This window comes from Kwoniella dejecticola, chromosome 5, assembly GCF_000512565.2.
Source record: "Kwoniella dejecticola CBS 10117 chromosome 5, complete sequence".
Lineage (NCBI taxonomy): Eukaryota > Fungi > Basidiomycota > Tremellomycetes > Tremellales > Cryptococcaceae > Kwoniella > Kwoniella dejecticola.
In genome coordinates this window covers 1,919,381-1,931,293 of record NC_089305.1, presented here as the reverse complement: position 1 = coordinate 1,931,293, position 11,913 = coordinate 1,919,381, and the positions used below count along the sequence as shown (strand labels likewise).

Here is an 11,913-nt window from a genome sequence, read left to right as displayed (position 1 = left end):
ACTCTAAAAGTCATTACAATTCATCATGTCATGTAATATACAACTGATAATCCGCTGTACATTCCATTTGTCTACACGCGCAGGCTCACTTTATAAGGGATATCGCCTCCATGGCTTTTTCTCCAATTTATCGCTGACTTTCACCCAATCTCTAAAAGAAGTAGCAACGGATGTCTCAATGCCGCTGCTTGATTTTTCTTTGAGTAGATACGAGCTCTCCCAATACCCTTGTCCTTGTCCATGCCGGTGATGTAGTGGACACCAAGTTGAATGTTCTTTAACTAGATCCAAACCCTTTTCCCCTGCCGTGGTATCCGAGTCGTTGGTCTTTTCCGTGGGTGTGTAGGTCCATAAACCTATACGTCTGGAACATATTCTGCAGTGTATGATATCTGTCTTCCCCTTTTTAATATTGTTATCGCTTGAATTTGGGCTGACCACATGATCTGACGTAGATGGCGAGTTTGGATGATAGGGATACCATCCGAAGAAAGCTAATAACGTCGACTCTCTCGATTGCTCTGCCTGAGCAGAAGTACGTTGGAGCAATGCCAATTCCTGCGTTGGAGTCAAGGGTGATATTAGGTGTATGGAGGAAGACAGGGAAGGTATTGATTGGCGAAGTGCGGTCGAAAGGGGAAGTATATTAGATGAGATTAAGGGGTGTAAGGAATTGCGAAGTTGGTCGTATAGCTCGTCTGAACCAGTCACACATGAAGAACATCAGATGACATGACAGATCAGCTGCAGTTCAAGACCAGTGAGACCGAAAACGTCAAATGACATGACATAACCCACCTGGAGATTTACGTATCCTCCACGGACAATTAACCTTATGGGAACTCTCAAATCCCCGACTCAACCTCTTCGAAACTTCCTCTCGTACGACTTCACTTGGTATATCGTCTAGACCTTTCAAGCTGAGTATCGACTTGCATGACCCACATCTCAAGGTATGCCGTGCAGCGTTAACCCAGCCGTGTAAAGCGGCTTTAATGGGTGAGAGGTGTACAGAGTCTAAGGGGTAGGAATATGATTGAAAGGTCCGTAATCGAGCTAAGAGAGCTAAAGGGGAGTACGGCGCATATGTATTGGGGGAAGGTACGGACGGTATAGGTTGAGTTGAGAGTATGATGGAGCTTGATGAGTTGAGTTGAGTGGAGGTGGGGATGTATATTCGGGCTTTCTTGCTTGGAGAGATTGAGGGGGAGGAGGATAATAAGGAATCTAAAGCGTCAAAGAATCTCTTCCTACTGTATTTCGCGGTCGACTGTAGGCCCTCATTTTCGATCTCTACATCTGAACTGGGAGGGATAGACTGGGTCAAGGTCTGGGAGTCAACTATTTCGAGCTCGATATCGGGTATGAGAGAGTCCAAAGGTGGATGTTGATCCTCTCCTTCTCCGTCCTCATTTTCGTCCTCGGATTCAGGGGGGAAAGACCAATCATCCTCCGCGTACAAAAGTTTGAAGACGTCTCGCAAATCTTCGTCGGTGGAAGAAGGGGACGACATCGTGTTTCGGCGCAACGCAATGAGGTCTAAAGATGCTGGATAAAGAGACTCGAGGGAGATGAATAACTTTGAGAAGGGAGCACGTCTCTCTTACGGTTTGTGTAGTAGTATTTGAAGCCAGTAGAGGATGTTTTGGTTCCACGTCATCACTTCTTTCCGAGAGGCTTCGAACAAGTGAAGTGCGAAGGAGGCTCTTTTATCCATATCAAGCATGTCGTTTCTTTCACTCTGACTCGAGCACAGCAGCTGCTACCAACTTGCAAGAGTCGTGTCCCGCCTGGAACATCGGAGCACCTTTCGTGTGCGCCTCAGCAAGATGTCATCGTCATCGTTCGACCCTTTCGAAGCTCGTATGCAATTCCTCAACCTGATCCGAAAATTAAATGCCTCGCAACAGTCTATCCAGAAAGTAGTCGTGTACGCTATCAAGTACGGCTCCAAGTGCGGCGAAGATCTCTGGGAATGCATAATTGAGCAATGCGGGAAGGTCAGTCAAGGACCATATCAACGCAAATCAAGCACTTTCCTCATGCTGTACTCATGGTAATTTCGTTCGGACAAGAAGCTGATTGTGAATTATAGGGCTCGCTGAATACAAGGATAAATATTCTGTATTTCCTCGATACGCTCCTTGAGGTTTCACTCCCGCTGGATCACACCGAAGCACCGTATCCTGAGCTAGTGACGAAGAATCTGCTGAGTATAGTGGAAAAGGTGGTTCCTGATAATAGAGATGGGATATTGAATTTGCGAAGTGCGAAGCAGGTGAGTTGCAGTCGTCGATAGCCAGATGGCTTGAAGACTGTACCTTCAGCCTCTTGACTTTGCACCGTGGACCAATTGTGATGACCGAGTGATTTGATGATGGTGGTTCCTCATGCTGATCCGCTTTTGTCTGTTCGTGTGCTTCAGATACTGGAAAGTTGGCGCCTGAGAAGGGTGATAGATCACGATGTCGTGGAGGAAGCTATACAGTCATTAGATGGAAGGACGTATGGGTAAGCTGATCGTGCTATCATGAGAGATGATGTGGTATGACGAGATGAACTTGGACTCAAAGCTGACCCACATCACCCTGGGTGATAGTGGAACGGACGACTCGAGTAAGCGAACACACGAACAAGCCTTCTCCCGGACTGAGATACTAAGAAGGATGGAGGAAGACCGAGAACGGGTGGGTGTTTCGTTTGTTACGACCGGATTCCTACTACTTCCCATCCTGTTTTCGGTATTGCTTTGTCTTACATTATTGAGCGTCGTCGGCTCCTTCAAAGTTGTTCAAGCCCAAGCTCAAATGACATGTAGCGAATTATGAACTGATCAATCTCTTATGGCCAAATAGCACAAACGTTTAAGAGAACGAATATGGATCCTACCCATCCCGCCCCTTCACCCTCCAAATACATCTGCCCAAACTCAAGCTCAGGCTCAGGGCAAAATAAAATCATCCCCGTCTACTACATCCCCATTTACGCCTGCGTCCCCATCGTCCAATCCTTGGCCGTCCACATCGACAGCACATTCTACACCGGGGAAAATGGCTCCTCCCCCGCCTCCGCTCCCTTCCTCTGCTCAAGATAAGGCGGATGTGGAGATGGACAGTGCTCGTACGGCGCACTCAGGCGATGTGGTAGGAATTGAAAGTGCGCTGGATATGGAGTTTGAGCAAGCTTGGGAGGGGATTAGTGAGATCGATGAAGAGGAATTGACGAAGATGAGAGAGTGAGTCCTAAATCTAAGATTCGCCACTACGGTTATGGTTATGGTCATGGATATTCAGGCTGATGATTGGTGGTCGGCGAGATTCAGGGATTTGGGATTAGCCAAGTTGGATTTACCTATACCTGCTTGATATAGAACCTGATAAATACAAAGGAATCGATGTTGTACGAGCAGGGTGTAAAGGTGTACAATCATGTTGTATGGGTGATCAAATGAGAATCTTTGTCATACTGTATAGAAACACAGCATCACTGTAGATATCAAAAGCCATTGCAGAGCTACAATATGCATTTGCTATGCTCTATCTATCTCTGTCTCATTTGCCGCAATGATAGTCGCCTTAGAATGCACTTCAGGTGAGGAATATTCATGCTGGATGATATATAGTGTAATGCAAGCCCGCACAAAATTGTCCTCTATTTACCATAGTCCGCTATCTGGCATGGCATATCTACATTTTCTTACCGTTCGAAGTGATGTTCTTCGCGGCATCTAATGACTTCCCTTCTAACAACATCTTTATCCTATCCAATACTACTTTTCGAGCAGTATCTATCTTCTGACTCATCTCATTGACAAATTCGGCATCCTATCACATTAATCGATTTCAGTATTCATCCCCAACGCAAAGACAGTCCCGATAGATTAGTAATCCAGATCAAAGACGATGACTCACGTCTACCCAACCGTCATTCATCATCTTCCAGTCAACCTGAACTTCGTTTATTTTATCTATATTGTCCAATAGGGGCTTGAGAACTCCCTTTGATGATACCTTCTCCTTGGTCGCTCTCAAGTCGGTTACCAGTTGAGCGAGGACAGGCGATTTCTTCTTGCCTTTGAGTGTCTTGTTGACTTCCACCAAGTGATCCAGTATTACGTCTGAGATCTCGATCAACTGTTTCAGGCGATTCCAGTATCAGATCAGCAATGCGACAGTGAGGACAACGAGGACAAGCCAAATGCAAAACAGCACAAAAGGAACTCCGACATACTTCATATAGACAAGTCAACGCTTGAAGGTATGCCCATCGCGAGGATGACGCGGAAGTTACGGACGAGGCTGATTGGATACTTTCTAGAGGAGGCGCAGTCACACAACGACGCGTATCAGCCGAATGAACGGATCTGAGTCCATTGGAGTACAGCACCGCAACACTTACCGTCGAACATCGATTTAACGTCTTTCTCATCCTCAGACATCTCCTCTGGGTGATGCAACGCTGCAGTAGCCGATCGCAGGAGCTTACGAGCACCACGCACAAGGGAAGCTTCGCACGGTAATAGCTGAACAATATCATCCAGTTAGTATTGACTCCGAAGCCAAGAGACATTACTCCAATGTATTGTCTTGTGAGCACTCACCCCATCTACCGTTATATCCGTTTCATTCGCAACCTCGACCTCCTCACCGTTGACAAACCTCCCCAACGCGGAGTACAGACCTGCAAAGCTCTTTATCCATTTTTCATCCACCAGCCCAGACTCGTCTCCTGTCAAATCTCTTACGAGCGGCCTATTCCGACCTATCTCATGGATCAATTCCCAGTTCCTGAGATCAGTGGTTGTTGATGTCTTCGCCAATTCCAGCTTTTTCAGTAATTTGGTTCCGAAAGGCGCAGAGATGTACGTGGCCAACCTAGCTTGCTCGATCGTCCGACTACGATTGGTGATTGAATCTGCCAAGGACGAGTGGATGTACTGGATAGATGGGATCTTGGAGTATGTTTCATTTGATAGGCTCTCTTTGACATATTCCGGGAACTATCGAAGATCCAAAACGAGCACGTCAATCAGTTTTCTGGTCATTGTTGTCATTGTCGTTGAGATCGGCGAAGTGTTGTTGTTTCAGCAATTGGCTTGGCCTGAGAAGACTTACATCTACAGAGGTCCGCAGATACATCTCCCCGGACTTTTTGGCATGATCACTCCATATCTCCCTGTTCTCACCCAATAAACTTTCCGCGGCGCCCCGCTCGGTGAAGATGTGCAGTAGATTGTCAAGTTGGATTTCAGATATCTTCAACGCTGTCAGATGAGGGCCGACTAAAGATGGAGCTCCTGGGAACAAAACACCAAACTCAGTACACTCCTGAATAGCCGAGATGTAGACGGGAGAGAAACTGACCTATGAGCCGGTACAAGCGGATGAGGAAGTATCGCGCATGAGCGGAAGCTGGACTGTCTTTGATGATCGTTTCAAGGCATATTATTGCCTTCATCAGCAAGTCGATATCGGACTTGTCGATGAACCATAATTCGATTAGTAGCGATACGGTAGTCAAACCAATCTGGTCTGCTGGTCTGATATCTGTTTTTGGCAAATTCCTACCTGTGAAACGAAGACACCGGTGTCAGCTTGAATTTGGCTTTGACAAACGATACAATGTATCAACTCACCGTACTGCAGACCCGATAAATACAACTGCCAATACACCTTGATCTCTTTCAGGTTTGGTTTCCAGGTGGACGGTCTGTTCCGAAGGAGGTATATCTGGGCATTGACTTGTTCTCGGAAGGACTGTTCGTCGGACTGAGTGTAGAAAATAGTACATCAGGTCAGCTGGAACTTCCATAGTCCCCCTGTGATTCTTTCAGATCTTCTAGAATAGCAAAACAAGCTCAATCGTGGAGAAAGTCGATATGGCTTGTACGTACATGTTGCTGAGCAGCTTGCTTCTCCACAAACTCTTTGACCAGAATCTTCCTTTCTTCGTCATCTTTATTGACGATTCCCTCGATCTCAGAGACGATACTGCCCTTTGATCCCCATTGTATCCAATACTTCTCCACGACTTTCAACCAAACATCATTATCTAATATGACATCTGATGATGTACGTTGTTTCCGCAATATGGATTGCAGCTCCAATCTTGCCAATGCAGGAGATCGTTCTTTCAATCCAATCTCCTTTTCTATTTCGTCAAGCAGATCATCTATAACTCGGATCTTGTCTGTTCGTTCGAGTAATATCAGGTTTTGTAGCGATAATAACAAATGTCGATAGTACGCATAATTCTTTTGACTGACCGGAATGTAGCAGGGGCCAACTGTCAGCTACTTATCTATGACCGAGCTTACAAGAGCATGGTGAAGCCGACTCACGAGTCCTTATCAGTCTTCAACAGCGCGACAGCCCATTCAACTTCCACTTCCCATTCCTTCACTACCACTTCCCTCTTATCTTCCTTGTCTGACAGTCTGCGTAAGATCTCTCGGACGAATTCCATTCTCCACCACAATCTGACAATTCCACCCTGTTTACCCTCTTCCCTCAAGAACTGCAGGGCTTCTTCGAGCTGTTCAGCAGAAAGCAGGATCTGCGCTTTCAGCCATAGCGTTTCGGATGTATGTTGAGGCGATTTGACAGTGTTCAACAGTAACAGAGCGAGTTTAAGCGAGTTCTCGGGAGCGGGAGGTGGGAATGGTTGAGATGGAGTGGGCTGAGGGGCGCTCTACGAGCACAAACACAGATGTCTGTTAATCCCGTCCAGATAGTGAATATCAAGCCAATAAGAAAATGGGGAGGGAGAGGGGAGGGAGGGGGAGGAGGAGGAGGGGGAGGGGGAGGGGAGGGAGGTGAGGGGCAGGGCAGGTGAGGGCAGGGGCGGACCAGAGTGAGGAATGTAGATCAAAGAAGTAACGCACTTTGACCCATTCGCTCCATGCAGATAATCTCGCCCACCTATCTTCCCTTGTCAAACTAAACATCTTCCTACTGCTCTTCACCAGCACCTCTACATCGTTGGCCGCTGCAGCATGGAGGAAGACCTGTTCCAGTAATGCCGGATTATCTGGGTGTTTGTTCGAGAGCTCGTTGTACAGCTGGAGTGCCAGATCGGCTGAGGGAGACCGGGACACATGACATATTAGCGCGTCGTGAGGTTGCGAAGCATCATCCAACGTCAACGTTGTCGTTGTCATTGTTCACATTTGAATGAGACAAGATCCGGGCGCGGCGCCGTTCTCGCTATAATCCTATAGTGAATGGATCGATTGCAGCGACGAGTGAAGGAGACTGAGTCGTTAAAAGGTAGAAGGACGAATGATTACTCACTTCGACCCATATTCCTAAATACCAAACCGACCCACCAAACTCCTCGCCCAGTCATCTCCCCCAAACCCTTGATCTGGGCGTAGAGCCTGAGCAATTCTTCTTGATCTGCGAAAGCACCGGTCTTTTGGTTGATATACAATTTCAGAATGAGGGCAGGTTGTGATTTTGGGTTCTTTTTCAAGTATCGAGTCAAGGTTGATTGAGCAAATGAGAGTCGGTGTGAAGAGACGTCGTCTGCGAGTCAGGATGGAATGGATGAAATAAAGCACGAAATGTTGGAATTAGCATAAGCAAAGGCAAGGACATTTGAGATGACGGTGAGTCGGGCTTCTAGAGCTAACACCACAGGCAATAGGCAATAGGGGGTAAGGGAATAGGCAATACTCGTGCTTACCATACACAGATTGGAGTTTGCGCTCCTCGGCCTCCCATTGAGCTTGTAATCTCGCGTTGGCAAGAGCATTTGAGCTGGACATGTCGAGTTGACGCCTGCTCGCACTCGTTTTCCACTTTGGATTCCCCAATTGACTAATTGACCGGGCGGTGGGTCACTTCGTGCAGCTGGACTGGAGACTTGAGGAACAGTCCAGACTTCGTTGCCGCGCTAGGGAGTTGGAATGTAGTATATGCAATGTGAGAGGTGAATCAATAGTGAACCAGGTTGCTATGATAATGAACTTGGCTTCCAGGTGGTCATCCGAAATTATCGAACGAATAACGGTAACCGCTCGGACCCTTTTCCGCGGTCATCCGTCCTAGGTGATGTTTTCACTCCAAGTCAAAGAGAGCAGTCGACAAGCTCGCTCATGCTCTTCCTTATCCTAAGTCCGGATCCCTACCCAGCGAGCGGCTGCGTGTCTGTTGACGTTAGAAACATGCACAGGCCGAAGTACATTGGCACAAGTCAGAAGATACATAACAAAGTCCAATCATGAATCATGATGATCGTTAAACGAGAATGAGAAGAAAAGGTAAAAAAGTATGTATATATATATCTACCTATCTGTTATATACCAATATACATATAAGATACAGCATTATCTTGATCTGACGATCCAAGTCTTCTCTCTAAACAATATCTACTCTCGGTCAAAAAAACATCGTCCATTTCCAATTCCAGATTGACGCCTATCGTCCATACGCTTCATGGTACCCGTAATTCGGTCCATTGTACGCACTTGCATCTACCCATCCCGTCGAATTTCTCTGTTGATGCTGTTGATATCCCTGTCCTTGACCTTGGTAGGCACTTTGATTGTTGTTCGCATAGGGGTTGTTGTATTGTTGTCCATATCCATATTGACCCGGAGGCGCCGGTACACCTCCCATATCTCTATCTCTGACTAAAGGATCACCCGATCCGATCGAATCGCTATGCCTCATTGCCTGAGGTGGGGGCGGAGGTAATTGTGACATGTGCGGGGGAGGAGGCGGAGGAGGACCTGTAGGCGCAGGAACATAGGCTGAACCTCTCGTACCGTTATTACGCATGTTAGGGGGTCTTCTTGTTTTGGTCACGCAGCATACACCGAAAGTGCATTTGACTATTGCCCATAGCAGACCAAGGACCTGAAGGTTATAGGATGATCAAGTCAGTCTTAAGGCCGGACATCATACGAATTGAACCTGAAAGATAGGATGAGATGTCCGACTTCGACTCACTATTAGACCCACGACAATGGTCACTGGGATGGAAATTTGGAGGTTCTGGGTATACCATGCTGCGGCTGTAGCTTGCCACGATCCGGAATTACAGGTTTGGTTATAACAGTGTCCACCGTATCCTGTTCATATATCTACGCGTCAGCGATCATGTGTGATCTTGACCCTGGATTGCATAAGCAAGAATTGTTGACTTACCACAAGGTGATCCATCCACAAGGGAAGTCTGGAGCACGACACATTGGTTCCTGCGATCACACATACTTCCATCAGCGACAGAGAAAGTGCACAAAGATGTACAACAGAATCTGTTGGTCTCAAGACCTCGGATAAGAAAGCGAGCACTCACGTCACATTCGGATCCCTGCAAGTCACCACGCAGCTCTTATCGTCCTTCTGACCGCACGCTTGCGTCAAGCCCATCGACGACCCGACAGACCGACACTGCTGATTCAAGCTCGTACATCTTCCCGAGGCGCAAGCTAATCCATCAGATCCACATGATTTACCATCTTCGGCCGTCTTATCATCTGGACAGGTCGCGTTTGTTCCAGTGCACGTCTCCTCGAAATCGCAGGTAGCATCCACGCTGGATCTGCAGACTGTGCCGGCCGAGGCTAGTTGGCAGGACGAAGTACAACATGCTGAATTTGTCGGATCGCATACTGCGCCTTCCCGGAATTTACACGCTGTATCACGAAAACCCATGTTGATCAGCCAAAGTGAACAGTCAGGAGGGAAACGATGGGAACACGAGGGCAACCCACTTGAAGCGTCACAACATGCTGAAGTTGAGTTGCCTCCTGGATCGCAATCTTCGCCGTCCTCGACTATACCGTCTGCAAAAGTTAAAGCAAAAGTTTCAGCTAATGCGAAGGCAACATCGAATTGAGGTAAAACGAGGTCCAACTCACTTCCGCATTGCTGTAAAGAGATGACGGTCCGACTACCCGGACTGGTGATACAATTGGTATTCATTGTCCTACCTCCGATATTCGAGCCTGTGAAGAAGCATCACTGGTCAGCACCGAATCCCCTGGAGCATACATGGCACGTGAAGCACGCTCACAGATATTACCCAATGTACAAGGCGAGAAAGTCTGCTCGCTACTGGACGTAGTGGGGTTCATGATGAACTGACCGCCGGCATCACAAGCGGAGCTCGACGAGGGACAGCATGATCCGGACAAGGAGCATCCTGATGTGCACTATAGGATACCCAACCCTGTTCAGCGAGCATATTCGATGGCATAGAGAAGACCGAAACTTACATCATGAATTGCACCAAATCTGGAGAGTGAACAAACAATCAGCTTGCTGCATAGAATAGGGATCTGGATGGACTCACCCGTGACCTATCTCATGAGCTATCAAGCTCCATTCCGTCTTCGTAGCCGTGCTTATTCCCGTTCCCGAGACCGTCTGGCCTGATTGTTGCGTAGCCGTATTCTGACAAAGAGTTCCTAGCCAGGCTACACCCACTTCCGAATCCTGCGATGGGTAGAGAAATAAGAAAACTGAGCATGATGCCGAAGAAGCGAGAAAGCGAGAAAGCGAGACTCACAGTCGGACAAGCACTCATCAAATGCCAAAGACCCGCCCCATCGTCCCCCTTCTCCCCTCTCCACGCACTGAACCTACTCAGCCTCTCGTCCAACGTCAAATTATTCCCACAGGGGACATTCCATTCTTCGCCCGATGGCGGGGTCGTCGGGCACGTCATATTCCTCACTTGAAGCTCTATTATTCCCAGCGAAATATTGAACGTCGATTTGTATAAAGCTGAAATCTGATTCCAGTCATTCAGGACTTGGGTCCGTGCTTGATCGGGATTCTGATATGCCGCCACGTAATTGCAGTCTAAGGCTACTCCCATATAGACGATCCTCTGTTCTTTCGGACACCCTTCATTCGATCCGATGGAGTTGATGAAATTACTTCCCAGGGACATTCCACCCGTATCGTCCCGTCTTCCGAGACCGAATGGTAATAGGTTTGAGAGATATGAGTCGCCGGACAAACCGCCTGAGGGTTGTTGGAGTATGGGGTTTGTCAAGTGTGAGTTGAAAGGCAAGGTATCGTGCGAACAACTTGATCCGATTCCGAGGTTATACTTGTTCTCGGAGTGATGGTGATTGGAAGTGGTGGAATTGATAGAATGAGTCATATCGATATCTCTGAAAACCACTAATTGAGAACCTAAACTTTCCACTTCGACATCGACGTCGTCCAGCGTTTTGACCCTTTGATAATTGTCCCTAGTCATGACGGTATACCGTATACCGTACATCGTGAACGTACCTTCGAAGATAGTATGTTCGTCAACACCATCTCCAGGATGATGCACCATGACACTGGCGGATCCTATGATGGCCTCGTTGTGTGGCCCGAGTTGGTGGCCGGACGATTCTAGCGATTTTATCCTTTCGATCCATTTTGGATGGATCACTTCTCCCGTAAATAACCTCCAATCTTCTTCTCGTAATAATTCGGTCCGAGTGTCATCGCCGTAAGATACTTTCGCATCGGGATGGAAGAGGTGTTCGGTAGGCCGCAACAACAAGTTGGCGGGCAAAGGTGATAGTTCCGGTGAGGATAATTTCAGAACGACGGTATCTGAGTGTTTGAGTGATGAAGGATGAGGAGGCAGATGCGTTATATAACGTGGATTCAGGGAGCTCGACCGCCTAGGAAGGATTTCGAGGGTGGACGATTCGGGATGGGCGAGCCGACGTAGTGGTGGTGGATGCGGTGAGCGGGCTACATGAACCAAACCAAATGATTGAATAAGTATTTTGTCTTATTCGAGTGAGTTTGAATTTTGGAGATGACACACCTTCGATCAACGATAAAATAGCGAGCCCCAGTACTGTTAAGAGCATCGGTATCCTACATATGGACGGTCTCCACGAATTGGTCACGCCTATACGACCCATCGCGAAACAATCAGACGGGTTTG

The 11,913-nt window shown here is 47.6% G+C and overlaps 4 protein-coding genes across 4 annotated transcripts; 1 reads left to right on the top strand and 3 right to left on the bottom strand.

Moving 5' to 3' along the window:
- Positions 1–90: 90 nt before the first annotated feature.
- On the bottom strand, positions 91–1,513 carry I303_104816 (uncharacterized protein; the record flags this gene model as incomplete). The annotated part of the gene is made up of 2 exons (XM_018407512.1): positions 91–698; positions 799–1,513. 2 exons carry the CDS (start codon positions 1,511–1,513, stop codon positions 91–93), a joined length of 1,323 nt encoding a protein of 440 aa, XP_018262723.1.
- Positions 1,514–1,829: 316 nt separating this feature from the next.
- I303_104815 (uncharacterized protein) lies at positions 1,830–3,239 on the top strand (the record flags this gene model as incomplete). Its single annotated transcript, XM_018407513.1, has 5 exons — positions 1,830–2,000; positions 2,096–2,278; positions 2,426–2,511; positions 2,600–2,687; positions 2,856–3,239. The coding sequence occupies 5 exons, from the start codon at positions 1,830–1,832 to the stop codon at positions 3,237–3,239; spliced, it is 912 nt and encodes a 303-aa protein (XP_018262724.1).
- A 447-nt stretch (positions 3,240–3,686) lies between these two features.
- I303_104814 (uncharacterized protein) lies at positions 3,687–7,768 on the bottom strand (the record flags this gene model as incomplete). The annotated part of the gene is made up of 13 exons (XM_065969042.1): positions 3,687–3,824; positions 3,912–4,133; positions 4,231–4,313; positions 4,399–4,522; positions 4,601–4,999; positions 5,115–5,296; positions 5,364–5,567; positions 5,636–5,768; positions 5,894–6,260; positions 6,341–6,690; positions 6,884–7,077; positions 7,293–7,526; positions 7,687–7,768. The coding sequence occupies 13 exons, from the start codon at positions 7,766–7,768 to the stop codon at positions 3,687–3,689; spliced, it is 2,712 nt and encodes a 903-aa protein (XP_065825114.1).
- Positions 7,769–8,420: 652 nt separating this feature from the next.
- Positions 8,421–11,890, bottom strand: I303_104813 (uncharacterized protein; the record flags this gene model as incomplete). The annotated part of the gene is made up of 11 exons (XM_018407515.1): positions 8,421–8,861; positions 8,955–9,076; positions 9,153–9,202; positions 9,304–9,643; positions 9,722–9,793; positions 9,869–9,955; positions 10,024–10,162; positions 10,226–10,244; positions 10,303–10,445; positions 10,519–11,714; positions 11,791–11,890. 11 exons carry the CDS (start codon positions 11,888–11,890, stop codon positions 8,421–8,423), a joined length of 2,709 nt encoding a protein of 902 aa, XP_018262726.1.
- Between the last annotated feature and the right edge of the window lie 23 nt (positions 11,891–11,913).